The 16,751-nt window shown below is 38.6% G+C and overlaps 1 protein-coding gene across 1 annotated transcript; it reads left to right on the plus strand.

Annotated features, from left to right (window-relative positions):
* The first annotated feature begins 11,738 nt into the window (after positions 1–11,738).
* LOC103720412 (CBL-interacting protein kinase 18-like) lies at positions 11,739–15,331 on the plus strand. The gene is made up of 2 exons (XM_008810100.4): positions 11,739–12,100; positions 13,475–15,331. Exon 2 carries the CDS (start codon positions 13,805–13,807, stop codon positions 15,143–15,145), a length of 1,341 nt encoding a protein of 446 aa, XP_008808322.1. The 5' UTR covers positions 11,739–12,100; positions 13,475–13,804; the 3' UTR covers positions 15,146–15,331.
* Positions 15,332–16,751: the final 1,420 nt, after the last annotated feature.

Here is a 16,751-nt window from a genome sequence, read left to right on the forward strand (position 1 = left end):
TCTGAAATTGCTACATTGTTGCATGGGCCCAAGCTGTCATTATGATGAAAACTGTAACTTGGCTATCGATCTATTTACTCAGAATTGTCCGGATTAATGATGATTTTGATGCTAGATCAGGTTAAAAATGATCTATCTTGGCTACTCAATTATCCTTGGAGTTGTCTGCATTACTGATGATTGTTTTGCTTGCTCAGGTTAAAAGTGATGCTGCTGTGCTGGGCTTTGTTGGGGCTCCTTTCACTCTGGCTTCTTATGTGGTTGAAGGTGGTTCATCAAAGCACTACACAAAGATAAAGAGTCTGGCTTTCTCTCAACCAAAGGTACATGTTAAATTTTGTATTCATTGAATACGCCTGTTGATCACCCTTAAGTTCAACACCTCTTGCATGTCAGCAGCATGAGTTATACATTTAGGGATGTGACCTGTTATTTATGCGTGTTCATGGTAACCACTAAAAGAAATATGTTGATTAGTTGATATACTCCAATTGAAATTTAAACTATCAAATAAAGTCAAGATTACTAAAACGATGCATATGGTAGTGTATGGAATTCATATATTTATCAAAATATAGCTGAAGCCTGGAAACCGGACAAAGATAATCAAAGTTCTCTTTTCTTTTCAAGGGAGCAGATTTTTACTTTATTGTTACCATTCTCGAGACTTTCTGTGGCAAAAATTCATTGCTATTAATGGTTTAGTTGCTTTTTAATGCGTACCATGATGTCGGATGAAGCTTGAATAGCATATAGGCGAATGTGGTTCCTGCCTGCAATTGGGGTGTCATATGGCGGGTGGCCCGCTATTTTTTTGAGTGAAATCCCTGCACTTGATCTCCTTTCCAAAGTTTCGTCTCTTACTTGTTAAAATGAAAAGAGAGACATCCATCAAAAATATGGTGACACACACAAAATAGTCCCGTTTCTTTCTCTTTGATAACTGAACTGATCTTATTAGGCAAGTATCCTGCAATGGGCTTTTGAACAACCGTCACCGCTGGCCTTTGTTGAAGTTTCTCTAAGAGTACTTTTTACCCGCTGCTTAGCAGAGTTATCAAAAGCCTACATAAGGTATTTTTTACTTTAATTTTAAGGAAACTACAACTATGGAGGGTGAAATCCTATCAATTTGATGAGCATGTAGAACAGTTGTTTCTAGCATGTGAACTGTATATATATACCTTTTCATCATATCATACTACTATGTAATAGATAGATCAGTCAAATGGAGCGGCTGTCATAGAGAATTTGATACCCTGGACTCGACTAGAGACAAACAACTTAGAGAGGAACAACTTACAGAGGTAACCAGGTAGGTCTAGATTTCAGAGATGCTGCTGAATCCAGAGACTAGAAGGGGCTGAGGGCTTCCATGAAGGTTCTCAAGGTAAGATCAAATTCTCTTGAATGACCCAAAGACATTTTTAACCTTTCCGATACTGCAGAAGTGGCTGGCTTTGTTTCTGAGACAACAAAATGTCCTCAAATGTCATACCTAACAAAACCATGTAAAGTGACATAATTGCTTGTAGCTTTCACCAGCGAGCTGAATGCCTATTCTGTGGAATTAGTCTTTCTGTGAAATACTACAAGGCACGAAGGCCCAATGGAGCCTAAGAGAGGGGAATGAGGAGTGCCAAGTTCCAGCATGAAATATTATCTAGCTTAGAAAGCAAATTCCAATGTCATGCATCAATGCTATTGGTCACTAACAAGGGGGCATTATGCAACTTATACACCTCATGATAGGTCAGGCCCCAACTCTTATAGCACTTATCTACACTGTAAGAGTTAAAGATGTTTGTGTATATTCAAATAACCATTCAGTGACCACTTCTGATGGGGACTCGAAGTACTTGGGTCTGCTGGTTGGCACCCCTTTGTATGCATGCACTGGTGGGCGGTTCCATGTTCAAATACTGAAACCGGCAATGGCGCCGTTTTTTTTTTCGGAAAAAAAAATTTAACGTAGCATATCTATTTTGAAAGACATGAGCCTGTACCTGTTGCATGATGACATCCTCATATGCGGTGCTCCTTAAGCATGTCTGTTTATATATATGTAGATGTACATGTGTGCCTATGTATATACATATAGATATTGTTTTTTGTTATTTACTGATGATAATCTTTCCTTGTAGGTTCTGCATGCTCTGTTACAGAAATTTACAAACTCTATGGCAAAATACATCAAGTACCAAGCCAACAATGGGGCACAGGCAGTCCAAATTTTTGATTCCTGGGCAACTAAACTTAGCCCTGTTGATTTTGAGGAGTTTAGCCTACCCTACTTGAAACAAATTGTGGATTCTGTTAAGACAACACATCCTGATCTACCTTTAATCCTTTATGCAAGTGGGTCTGGGGGCTTGCTTGAGAGACTTCCATTGACTGGTGTTGATGTTGTCAGCGTAGACTGGACAGTAGATATGGCTGAAGGTCGGAGACGTTTGGGATCTGACATGGCAGTCCAGGGAAATGTCGACCCTGGTGTGCTTTTTGGGTCAAAAGAGTTCATAACTAAGCGGATTCATGATACAGTAAGACAAGCTGGTAGTGATAAGCACATATTGAACCTTGGCCATGGCATTGTAGTAGGAACACCAGAGGAAAATGTTGCACACTTCTTTGAAGTTGCAAAAGGCATTAGATACTAATTATTGTTCTTTTCTTTTAATTGATTTTTGCAGTTATTTTTTTCAAAATTACTATTGTTTAGCTGGAGCTAAGATGCAATATTTGAGACATTCTTAAGTACTATGGATAGAACCAAACTGATTTTTTTCTGACAGATTCACTCTCTTGTTCAATAGTGTATTTAGTCATTAGCACACATACTAAATTTGACTACAAGAAAATCGGGGAAGCTGCAATGACTGGACATTTCATTTTCAAACCAAATAATCAAATATTACCGTGGATCAGACCCACAAGTGCTTAAAATGCATTACGGTAATTCTGCATTCTGAATGCCATAGTTTATAAGCCTGCACTGCCATGATTAAAAGAAATTGATGAAACTGCTCATACAGAAGATCAATTTGATTATTTTATTCTGATTCCAGCAATAGCATTGTTTGCAATTGGATTTGGAACATTATTGTTACTGGTTTTTCTTGTCATCCTATGAGTTTAAACCTGAATTTTAGCAAACCAACCAATAGTTTCCAAAATTGCAGCAGATGAAATTTAAAAAAAAAAGAGAGAGACTTTCATCTTTGCTTATTTACGTCCGGATCTAATTAATGATCTTTTGGATTTTCTTTAGGGCTTGGGTTGACTGAGGTCTGTTCCACTCATTTAACATGAGGATGAGATTTATGTTGGCTTAGTTCATTTGCATGTGATATCATCATGCAGCTGGCTCTTGATGCTTTCGAAGACGGGAGAACATGTGGTGGCCCTGATCAACGCCATAGGTCTCTCTGCAAGCTCGGAGTCAGCTGCTTCTCTCATTCCTAAATGGAAACAGGATCATTGCTGATTTAAGCTATTACAGGTCTTCTTATCTCTTATTCGATGGGGCATATTGGATGTAGTCCTAATCATAACCAGCATTCTCTCATAACATGGGGTTTCTTTATCGCGGCGAATGGATACCCATGTATGTCCCAAAGCTTTCTATGATGTTTTTTTTTGATCTATGAGGAGTTGAGGACTACATATAATCGGTAAATGCATGTATGTGTAAACAAATGCATATGAGCATCTGAGATGTTCTAGCTGTTGGGTTGTAGGAGCATGGCGACAATGGCACAAGGAAAAAGCAAATCAGTTTCCTTAGAGAAAAGGTAGGTATGTGGACTTAAAGCAGCCAACACATGCCTTGTCCAAAAATTTGATAGAAGCAAATCCAACCTTGTTTTTATTTCTGTTAACACTGATCAATCACACAACTTGATACCAACTTATTGAATGCCACCACAGTAAGGCATGATATTCTTTGAGACATGGGGGCATCTGCATTTATTCATTCTTAACCAATTATTCTTACTTGCTAAGCTGGTTTTCAATAAGGTTCTTTTAACCATTCCAATCTGAAACCAGTAACCCCAACCCTTGCTGCACCACAAAACCATATAGCTTCATGTAGGTAGTCTTGTCATTCTAATTTAATAAATTTTTGGGGGGTAAGTTCTCCTTCCCTCATTTTACACTCAAAAAAAAAAAAAAAACTTGCAATGGTTAATTCACGCACTTCATCAAAAAAATATATACATATAATCATTAATAATTCGCGAACTTTGTTAAAAAATAGTTTGAAGGACAAGGTCAAATGTCTAGCAACTCTAATTTTTAATAGGAAATGACTAGTCTAAAAATTATGAATGTAACCTATATCTTTTTGTTCCTGTATGCTTTGAATCTAACTTTAGTAATATATGTGCATATTATTCAATGCACATACGTCAACAATAAGTATAAACAAGCAGTCATTTGCTGTAGAAGTTTATCAAAAAAATACAGGATATATGCTTTGAACTTTTTCTTACTTATACAAGGGTTTACAGCCATGTCTTCTCTATAAATGCATGTAACACCAACCATCCGTGCCATTGAAGTATGACAAACTATAGATGCTTGCAATGGTCTATCAAAACTCTCCCTTCTCGGTAGTAAGAGGAGCGTGTGGGCTTCGTGATTAGGAGCCCGGACTATAGAGTTGTGGCAATTGGAGGGAGCCAGATCTTTAATATCTCAGTTTTTAGGACGAAGCTGAGAGTCGCTTGGGCCGGCCTCTGTCATGCTCGGCGTGTCTTGCAGACCGGTGCTTTCCTGCTAGAAGATGACTCAACTATTGTGATCGGTTGGATCCAAAAGTGTCCTGGCATTGTCGAGGGTTACCACGCCTTGCTGCAGGATATCATGGCTAGTGGTGATATTGTCTTCAGGGCGAAGCATGTCTTTAGGGAGGCCAACAGAGCTGTGGACTGCGTGGCCTTTTTTGTTGCAAATTACTCTAGAGAAGTTCTTTGGACTTGTTGTACTTTGATTTTTTTAGATGTATCCATACTAGACTGGTACCAGTCATCTGGTGTAGCAAAAAATAAATAATTATTGATGCACTTGATTCCCTTCTTTGTTGTGCATGCATATTTCACCCAAAATGTGAAATGGGTTCTTCTTACATGTATTCAAAATGAGATCCATTATATGCCAAGGTAGGGCAATTAAGCAGACAGATCATAACTATTTATCTTAGGGTTCTCGGAAATTCAAGTCAATTAAAATTAGATATATTACATGCCAGGATAGGGCAATTAAGTAGATAAATGATAACTAAATGTCTTAGGATTCTCAAAAACTCAAGTTAGCTTTAAACTACATACTCTGCATATGATCTAAAATGTCGAGCATATCGTTGCATCATTCACCTGTGAAATATAAATAAATCGAGACGATCCTGCCCTAGTTATGCTTAAACCCACTAAGAAAGCCATAAAGCTAAACTTGGCTGGAAAATCCTGAATTTGAGCCAACAAGTCTCCACCAGTTATAAGCTTCAAGCTCAGCTAATTGACACTCTCAGTTGTCAATGTGATGGGGAAACACTAACCTGACATTCTTCTAATACAACAAACATGGATATGGTGCCAAACAATAATAGCGTGACAAGCTTTAGTTAGAAGCAACAAAAAAGACCAGTATTATTGGGCCCTGACCCCACAACGCGTGCAGCACTAAGTTGCTCTACTGTCCTTTTCCCGTCAAAGTGACCCGCGTGATTACATATCATTATCAATAAACCAAAGGCTTGGTTGTCCGGAATTAACTTTGGAATTAACTTCCGTATGATCTAGTTTTAGGCCCTATTTGGGAAGCTTTTGGAGGGCCAAAAAGCACTTTTTGGCCCTCCAAAAGTATTTTTAGCTAAAAAAGAGTGTTTGGTAAATTTTTCGAAAAGCTGTTTCAGCTTTTGCGGGAAGCTGAAAACAGCTTTTGGGGGAAGCTCCAATTTGGAGCTTTCCAAAAATGCTGTTTTCAGCATTTTCGAAAAGCTGTATTTTTGACCAAAATACCCCCATTAAAAAAAAAAATTTCTCCCAAAAACCTCTCTCACCGTCTCTTTCTCTCCCACCCAACCCCACTCCCTCTCCCCCGCCGCCGCACCCTCTCCCTCTGCCTCGCCGTCGCATCCCCTCCCTCTCCCCTGCCCCCATGGTGGGGAGGTGCCGAAGAAGAGGACGACAGGTCGTCTTCCCCTTCCCGCGGCCGCCGCCGGCGACGACCCGTCACAGAAAGGGGCGGTGCCGAAGAACAGGAAGAAGAAGGGGCCGAAGAAGAAGGAGGTCCCACGGTGGGAGGGGCCGAAGAATAGGAAGAAGAAGGGGGTTCCTGTGGCCGCCGGCGGTCACGACCCGCCCCCCTCCCGCATCCGCCACGGCCCGCCCGGCGCTGACGGCCTCACGGGAGGAGGGCACTTCCCACGGGGCCAGCCGCGGCCGCCGAGACTGCCGCGGGCGCCGCCGGCCGCGGCCCGGCCCCCTCCCGCGGCCGCCGCCGGCCGCGGCCCGACCCCCTCCCGCGGCCGCGGCGGCCTGGCCCCCTTCCGGTGCCGCCGGCCGCGCGGGAGGAGAAGAAAGAAGAACGGGGGAGAGGAAGGAAGGAGAAGAAGAGAAGAAAAAAAAGAAAAGAAAAAGAAAAGGAAAAAAAAGAAGAAAAAGAAAGAAAAAAAAGAGAAGAAAAGAAAATTTAAAAAATAATAAAAAAATAAATAAATAAATATTTATATAAATGAATGAATGAATGAATAAATAAGATAATAAATAAATATATTTCAACATTATTAATTATTTACACTAATAATTATAATATTTTATACCTTTATTATTATATTATACTATAAATATTATATTATATTACATTACATTATAATACATTAATATGTTATTTTAAATAATTTAATATTATGTTAGATTATGAAAAATTAATTTATACTAATAATTATAATATTTTATATCTTTATTATTGTATTATACTATAAATATAATATATATTACATTATATCATAATACATTAATATGTTATGTTAAATAATTTAATATTATGTTATATTACCAAATATTAATTTACTCTAATAATTATATTACTATTATGCTATATTATAATAATATTATTTTATATTACAATAATATTATACTATATCGTATATTTATGTATTAATATATGTTATGTTTTATTATGTTCTGTTGTATAATACTATGCAATGTCTTTTATGGTAATTTTGTCATACAAAAGTACTTTCTCAGTTTGTTTACCAAACACAAAACAAAGTACCACAGCACTTTACGAATGTAGTTACCAAACAGCAAACAGCTTTTTATAACAGCTCTACTTCCAACAGCTCTACTGCCAACAGTTCTCCCAAACAGGGCCTTAATTATTGAGGTGAAGGCTTGGTCATTAGATATCCTTGGACGCGGAAGATGACCTTGTCGAGTCATTTACCCTTAATAATGTAGAATATGAAACTGAAAGCAGAATAAATACATTTTTCCAAGACTTTTGGGCTACTTCAGCACGAGTTTAATGAACTCAATGTATTCCAAATCCAGATTTTTTTTTTGTTTGTTTTAGTTGTGTGTGTGTGTGTGTGTGTGTGTTTGAGAGAGAGAGAGAGAGAGAGAGAGAGAGAGTAAGTGAGGGACTAGGAGACTTGTGTTTTGGATTTTGAAGTCATCCAAAACTTAATACTAATAACTTTGTAAGAAAAGCTTTATGAACTTGTTATTGTGGATTAAGTTTGAGGACCAAGTCGAGGTAAGATAAGAACAATTTGATATATGGTTGCACAAATGTTGCTGTCTGAATAGCATGTGTGGAATATGCAATCACATTACCCGTACCTCTCTCTTAACTAAAGATATCCTGCATAATATAACAACAGTGCCCATAGGTGAGATAGGTATTACACATTAAATCAGATTTAGTTATGGATGCTGCAGCAATAACAACTAAAATTAAGGCAAATGTTGTACATCAACCTTTTTTGTTTTTCTTGTTCTTCATTTTTGAGTAAAAAGTGCTGCACCTCACCAATATATATATGTATATATATATTTGCTAGGACAGATGTATCGTATAGTACAGATATGAATATACTCAAAAAGGTTGAAAAATAACAAGTTTCAGCGCGTACTGGATAACTCTCTCTCTCTACCACCTAAAGAGTATCTTCGGAATGGTTGGCCATATTGGTCTATATTTTCACATCTCTAAATAGCAAGAATCATGCTTACTGGTACATTATTGCACCTAACTTGCTTCTAGCTAGATTAGACTCTTAATTTGATCTTTTTACTGCAGCAAGCAAGCAGCTCAAGTATTTCATATCTAGATAGGATGAATCTAGGTTATTGTTGCACCACGTGGATGTTGATTAGAATTGACATCCATGGATGATACATGAACAACATATTGTCTTGGATGTTGTAGTTTGGGCAATGAGACCCACAAGATTCAATTGGAAGCTATACATTCATCACGTGGCGTGCATTTTGATTCCTAATCCTAATTGGCTAGGACTCGCATCCGTGGCTATTCCATGAACAATATTTTGTCTTATATGTTGTATTTAGGGCGACAAGACCCACAAGAATCAATCGATAGCCATCAACTCACCACGTGTTGTGCATTTTGATGCCTAATCATAATAGGCTGGAGTTGACATCCATGGATGTTACACGAACAATATTCTCTCTTTTACGTTGTATTTAGGGTAGTGAGACCCATGAGAGCCAATCGGTAGCCATCAACTCACCACGTCATGTGCATTTTGATGCCTAATCATAGTAGGCTGGAGTTGACATCCATGGATGTTACACGAATAATATTCTCTCTTTTATGTTGTATTTGGGGCAATGAGACCCATGAGTGCCAATCAGTAGCCATCATGTAGGACCGAGCGTTTAGTATTATACCAAAAGCAATTGCTATTAGTGAAGATGCTACTCTAATACCTCAACCATCCAGGGGTCCTTGTAGCCCTTGTAGCACGAAGCGCCTCGAGTCGACTAAACCGACACCCAACCGGCCTCCGCCACATGTGACCCACATGCGAGAGACACCAGGCATCCATGCTGGAAATAGAGGACTTAACACTGCGCCATCGAAACCGAGGCCAACAATCCCCCCTAGCGCGATGCCTGGGTCTCGAACTCGAGACCTATGGCTCTGATACCAATTGTAGGATCGAGCGCTTACCATTACACCAAAAGCAATTGCTGTTAGTGAAGGCGCTACTCTAATACCTCAACCGTCCAGGGGCCCTTGTAGCGTGAAGCGCCTCGAGTCGACTCGACCGACATCCAGCCGGCCTCCGCCACGTGTGACCCACACGCCAAAGACACCAGGCATCCATGCTGGAAATAGAGGACTTAACGTTGCACCATCGAAACCGAGGCCAACACATCAACTCACCACGTCATGTGCATTTTGATGCCTAATCATAGTAGGCTGGAGTTGACATCCATGGATGTTACATGAACAATATTCTCTCTTTTATATTATATTTAGGGCAGTGAGACCCATGAGAGCCAATCGGTAGCTATCAACTCACCACGTCATATGCATTTTGATGCCAATCATAGTAGGCTAGAGTTGACATCCATGGATGTTACACGAACAATATTCTCTCTTTTACATTATATTTAGGGCAGTGAGACCCATGAGAGCCAATCGGTAGCCATCAACTCACCATGCCATGTGCATTTTGATGCCTAATCATAGTAGGCTGGAGTTGACATCTATGGATGTTACACGAACAATATTCTCTCTTTTATGTTATATTTAGGGCAGTGAGACCCATGAGAGTCAATCAGGAGCCATCTACTCACCATAGACATGCATTTGATGCTAATTATAGCTCTCATTCACATCCATGCCGTTACATGAATAATATTTTGTCTTGTATATTATATTTAGGGCAATGAGACCGACAAGAATCAATCTAGAGCCATTCTGATTTTAATCATAATTAGCTATTGCAACGACTCAAGATTCAAAAATGACTAATCAGAAGTCCTTATTTGAATTTATTGACTTTATGTAAATAGATAAAAAGTATTATTTAAATTTATTAGGTTTGTATAAATATTTGAAATCCACCTAATATATAGCTAATATGAGACTAAATACATACCAACATGAGTTATGTACATATATTTTTTTTGTTTAAGCTTTGACGTCTTCATTATCTAAGAGTCGAAACTCAATCAAATACAATCATATGCATCACGGCCAGCTTAAGATGCACGAATAGTCTTGAAAAGATGCACATACAATATTATCTCTCCACATAGGCCATGGGTTAGATCTGTTTTGATATAATTTGTAACGATACGAAAATTTATCTTAAAAAACTAGCCAAAAGGTATTTGGGTTTATTACGCTCGTACAAGTACCCCAAGATTTATTCAACGTATGATTGATATGGGAAACTTAAATCCAAACTGTCTAGATCTTAATCAATTAATTCTTTGTATACGTATAGCTCGAGGTCGTTTGGACGTTGCGCCATTTGATGTCACTGGCCGTTGATGTCGGTTTCAACCAGGTGCGGAGTGTTTGGTTGGCGACTCACTCACGATACTTGGGACAAGATATACCGAGAAGACTATAAATACACGTGTCATCTAAACACGGCGAGAACATGTCGTATTGAACCGACAGGACGCCAAAGTTCCCGTGGTCACGAGCCGTTGTTGGCCTGACGTGTCGCGCTCAGAGTATCGTACAAGGAATGTGGGGCCCACTATGAATCTTCTGGAAACGCGTCGTGTAGTGTTTGGTGGGCGACTTGTTGGGCCAACGTTGTTTGGTTTGTTGCCTCGTGAGCCACCAACTTGCTCGGTGAAGTCCGCAAAATATTAAAAAAAAATGAAAATTTATATAAGAATTATTTTAATTAAATTAAGGCCTTAGGTAATCTGCGATGCTGGCGGGCTTAATTTGTTATTTTGCGATTAATGCAATTGCCGTCCAAGTTTTGTTAAGGTGCTATGAATCGCCTGCTCAAGGTTCTTAATAATGGAAATCTCGAGGTAAAAGCAGGATTTAGGCCAAAAAATATCAAATTTTAAATAAATTTAGCTTAAAATTTAAGTAAAAATAAAAATATTTTAAGCCTAAGGTTGGCTTATACCGAAATGAAGGTTAAGATAGGATATGGGAGAAAAAAAAAAGACAAAAATAATAATTTTTGAGGAAGACGATTTTTTTTTAGAATCTTGGTTAAATCAGTAAAATCAAAAGTAACTTATTTATTAAATAATACATTAAATGCTTGGCAATTTAAATCACGCCTTAAAATTTTAAAACTTACTTTCTAAAATTTTATTTCAATTTTGATATCATTTTAACTAATATATCCGAATATACTGAATTATATCTGATGAACATCTCGACCTTAAGTCAGATTAACCTCTTTGGCTTTAGGCATGGATCGAGGTGAATGGTTTCGACCCCATCCGAAGAGAACAACCTCGGCTCTCACCGAGCAGCAAATTAATCGAAGTTACCTTGGCCCCGACCGAAAAGCTAATCAATACAAGTCGACAGGAGTTGACAGCTCCAATAACCGACTGTTCTAGCAGCTCGCGGTCATATCGACATCACCACGCTTCGGGCATGCCATCAGCTGTTGTTGATGTTATTATATGCCACGTCGACCTAAGTAACGTTAAGGTTGGCCCTTCTATATAAAGAAAACAATTCGGAAGACCCGGGGTATGCTAACTTACACAAACCAATATCTCACTTGGTGGCCTTTGATAATGGGCTTGAATTAGCACAATTTGGGTGGTTAGGCTTCACGCGGTGCAATATAATCACACATGATTTGAAGCAGCGTAGTTGGGTAAATCAAAAGGAAAGGTCTAAATCACAAGTAGTTCCCCACAACGCGAAGAATTAAAAAGGGATCGCGTTGGGTCTCCATCCTTCCCGTCCTCCCAGTATCCCATTTGGCTCTCGCCTCTCCTCCCAAAAATATATTATAATCTCTCACGTCCTTCGTGGAATCGATTTGAATTCCCCGAATTTAGCTTCAGATATTTGTTTCAGTTCTTCGTCGCCGGTAGTCGTCGGGCCTGGAAAGGTAAAAATTCCAATTTTGATTCGATTCTGCCATTCTTCTCACTGCGATTCCTTTCAATTGGACGCAGTTTTCTCGATTTTTCTGCGGAGGTGGTTGTGATTCTAGTAGAAGAGGATGTCGGAGTATTTTATCTTTTTAAGAGAATTTGTTGTTTTATGGATTTCCTTCAAAAAAATATCTTTATGGATTAATTCAAGATAGAATTAGACTTCCCGTATGTTCGTTTTTGTTTTTTTTCAAAAAAAAAAAAAAAATCTTCTCGGCGTCAATCGCGTTATTATATCTATTTTGCTGTTTAGAAAAGTTAACATCGTCGTCTAAATGGAACAGGGTGGGTAATGCCATCCTTTCGGTATCATTTTTTCAAAGTTATATTTTTTTTTTTCACATGGAAATTTTGAATGATTTTTGTTTTGTTACGATTGTTGGTTTTACTTTTTCTGATGCATTCTACCTTGTGATATCCCACGTTTATTTGTTGCTGGGTCCTTTGAGATTTGTTCCTTGTGCTGATAATGATGTTGTAATGTGATTGTTTTCTTCATAAATCATATCCTTCTCTAATCCTCGCTTAATGTATTTTATCTGATCTTTTTGTTCTTTGAAATTATTTGTTCTACTGCAAATACTTTTAGTTCTAGATAAACCTTCCTAACATTCACTTGCGACTTTACTGAATTATTCCTTTTTTTCTAAGAATTTGAGCAAAGTTCGACGAGGCCATTTTCCAAGAAAAAATAGGATACTGCATTATTTATTTATTTTTTGTTATTTTAAGAGTTGATTATCTTCGGTGATATCCTTGGTATTAAGCTGCATAACTTTCTATGAGTTCTTCCTCTTCCCTTTTTGGTTGTATATTTATTCAAAGCTTCTTGTGTTTTAGGATGTTTTAATATTACATGGTTCTAACATCTCATTTTTTTAGGCTAACAGTAGATGGATGATATGGTTGTGAATTACCCCAATCTTGGGTTCTATCGCTCCTCTTCTTTCTTTGCATGCTTAGGAATTAGTTGATACATCATTACATGATGGTGAAGGCTGGGTTGCGTTGGTTCATATATTATCTTGCATACTTCTGTATTGTCTCTCAGATGAATATTAGCACAAAGCTTTTTCTTTATTGGTAGACTCCATAGATATCGTTTTTTCTTTTCTTAATCTTGTTGAGGGTCTTGCTTTAACTAATTCCATAACAACTTTGATATTATAATTTATTTCTATTGCTCTTTTTTGAATATCAAATGCCATTTCTTGTTTTGCATTAGATAGTGCCAATATGGATTTATCCGAATCTATGTTTTTTGTTGTTGTTGTTGTTGTTGTTGTCTTCGGCTATAATATAACTTGTGTAAGTGTTCTTTCCTGCAGTTTCTAGCTAAAAATTGGAAGACAAATATTAGGGAATGCTGAAAGATGTGCTTGCACGTTGAGCATTTCTCATCTAAGGTAAATGACACTGTAGCTCCATCTGAGCTGCCCTTGTTCATCCTTGATGAGGTTGGAGCACAAAGCTTTATCCAGTTGGTGCTCCGTGCACAATTTCACAATGGAGCTAGAAATCCTCAGAAGGCTTTTGTGTTAGATCATGAACTTGGTGAAGATGGTTGAAATCTTCTGCCCTGCAATTCCTGCTTAATAGAAATATATTGTATCAGTGGGACGGTTTAGCATTCCATTGTGTGCAAGTGAGATCATAAAATGGCAACTGAAAATAAAGGGAGTGTTTTGATGCAAAGGTACGAGGTTGGCAGATTGCTAGGGAAAGGCAGCTTTGCCAAGGTATACTATGCTAGGAATATTGGGACTTCCCAGAGTGTAGCTATAAAGGTTATTGACAAGCAGAAGGTCTTGAAGGTTGGACTTATAGACCAGATAAAACGAGAGATCTCAGTGATGAGATTGGTGAGGCACCCAAATGTTGTGCAGCTTTATGAGGTCATGGCTACCAAATCTAAGATATACTTTGTGCTGGAATATGTCAAAGGTGGCGAACTATTTAACAAGGTGTCCAAAGGCAAGCTCAAAGAAGATGTTGCACGGAAATATTTTCAACAACTGATCAGCGCTGTTGATTTCTGCCACAGCAGAGGTGTTTACCACCGTGATCTGAAACCTGAAAACCTTCTCCTTGATGATAATGGAAGTTTAAAGGTCTCAGATTTTGGTTTGAGTGCTCTTGCTGAGTCTAAGAGGCAGGATGGTTTGCTTCACACAACTTGTGGTACTCCTGCATATGTGGCTCCTGAGGTGATCAGAAGAAAGGGATATGATGGTGCCAAAGCTGATATCTGGTCTTCTGGGGTGATCTTGTTTGTGCTTCTGGCTGGATCTCTCCCTTTCCATGACCCAAATCTCATGGAGATGTACAGAAAAATTGGAAAAGCAGAGTTTAAATGCCCCATTTGGTTCCCTTCAGATGTTCGAAGGCTACTATTAAGGGTTCTCAATCCAAACCCAAGTACAAGGATCTCAATTGCAAAGATTATGGAAAATCCTTGGTTTAGAAAGGGACTTGATGACAGGCTATTGGAAAGTGATGCAGAAACAAAAGAAATTGTCCCTGTTGATGTTAATGCAGTTTTTAATCCCTCTGATGGAAACATGGTTGAGGGCAAGCAGGAGATGGGGAAACTCGGTAACTTGAATGCTTTTGATATCATCTCTCTTTCAGCAGGATTTGATCTTTCAGGTTTGTTTGAGGAGACTGACCACCGGAGAGAGGCAAGGTTCATCTCCAGTCAGCCAGCTTCCACTATTTTCGTGAAACTGGAGAATACAGCCAAGCGCTTGAGGTTGAAAGTAAAGAAGAAGGATAGCGGGGTGTTGAAAATGGAAGGATCAACGGCAGGAAGGAAGGGGGTCTTGGCCATTGATGCTGAAATCTTTGAGGTCACTCCTTTATTTCATTTGGTGGAGATAAAGAAGACAAATGGGGATACCTTGGAGTACCAGAAGATGTTGAAACAAGGCATAAGGCCGGCCCTCAAGGACATTGTTTGGGCATGGCAAGGTGAGCAGCAGCAGCAACCGCTGCCCTAGATAATGCTGATTGACTGTGTGCTGCCTTAGGAGTCAAAGATCATTCCATGTTTGAGTAATTTCTAGATGTTGTTTTCTTGTTATTGCTGTTTTCATTTAAAAAATGTTGCCTTGTTGCCCTGTGACCGTATTAAATTTCTGAAGTTATTCTCTCATTATAATGCATGCATCATTATTGAGCAACCACCTCTATAATTTAGAGAATTGGGCTTCAGAGCTAAGGGTCTGGTTGGTTGCCCATAGCCAGGCATCTTAACTCAGTTCGAGATAGAGGGAGACTTCTTCGGGCTTTTGGTTGCTCTTATGTTTGGTTGCCCTGTACTGAGAAAAATGAAGAAGGTCGGTGAGCTACTATAAGTCTACAACCAGGACCATGCAAGAATGATAATGGTTCCATGGAAGGCTCCAATGTTAGACCATAGTTTCAAACACATTGGTTGTTTTAAACATCCAATCATGAGATTTTTCTGTTAATCTGGCAATGATTAGGGTAGCTGTCCAAAAGGTATTCCTACCTGCACCATGACTGCTTTATCCGCCTACCTAAATTCGCAATGCATTTCTTAACTGTAAAGAAGTGATAGATTGCATATATATTATCTTAGGTGCTTTTGTTAGTAACTTTCAGCTTAAAGCAAGTTAGATCAAATAGCCTTAAGAGTTAACCTAGATCTTAGCATTTCACTTCTTGTCCTAAATTTACTCTCGAGTCCGATCGGACAGCTGCCTGATTCACCCCAGGCCGTGCATACAGAAGGGAAAATTGCTTTCAGTAACCTAGAAGCATGATCCTGAGTACTGAAGAAGGATTTTTTTTTTTTTTTTTTGTTAAGTTTATATTATGCTGCAGCCGAGAAGTACTTTAGACTTGTTCTTGCTGGCTAGTATGATCAGGATACGAAACATTGAACATCTGAATGTTTGTGATGTGATTAAGCAGATGAGTAGTGATAAATAAGTTGTATGGCGCATTATATTATCAAGAGAATGCCACCTGTGATCAAATTAAGTGCCGTTTGTTTCTGAGCTTTTCTTAAAAACCTGTCTGAGTTGACAAGTTAAAAATATGGCCTAGGTTGACAGTAATTGAAGTGCCAAGGTCCCTTTCCAACAATAACCTGTCCCATTTGTTCGGTGTATGAAGTTCTGAAAGTTGCTTGAAGTTTGTAATTTTATCTGGAAATTGGTTGATGATGCTAAGGTTTAATTCAAGTAGTGCAGCATTGTTTATATAAGATTGTGGATTCCAATGTCATCCGAGTGCTTCAAGACATTAGTTTAAGATGCATCATCATTTTCCATACTCTGTAAGGTGCCGTCCAAGAAGCCTCCTTGATGGTATGTACTTTTAAATAATGATGATGATACTTTCCTATTTAGCACTTAAAAGCAACTAAAGCTACATAATATTGGTTCCTCTGTTAGCAAAACAGATATTGGTTCCTTCACATTTTGGCCAAAAGATTATATTGGTTTTTCTGAAGGTTTGGATGATTTACTAATCAAATGCTAGCTAATCCAGATTCATCATGCTTTAATTACACAAAAAAATATCTGATGTCTACATGCTTGTGCCCTCAGGAGGTTCCACTCTTACATATACTTA

Source organism: Phoenix dactylifera, chromosome 13 (assembly GCF_009389715.1).
Source record: "Phoenix dactylifera cultivar Barhee BC4 chromosome 13, palm_55x_up_171113_PBpolish2nd_filt_p, whole genome shotgun sequence".
Classification (NCBI taxonomy): Eukaryota; Viridiplantae; Streptophyta; class Magnoliopsida; order Arecales; family Arecaceae; genus Phoenix; species Phoenix dactylifera.

Excerpts from the sequence above, each read along its gene's own strand:
- LOC103720412 (XM_008810100.4), top strand. The coding sequence starts at position 13,805 with ATGGCAACTGAAAATAAAGGGAGTGTTTTGATGCAAAGGTACGAGGTT.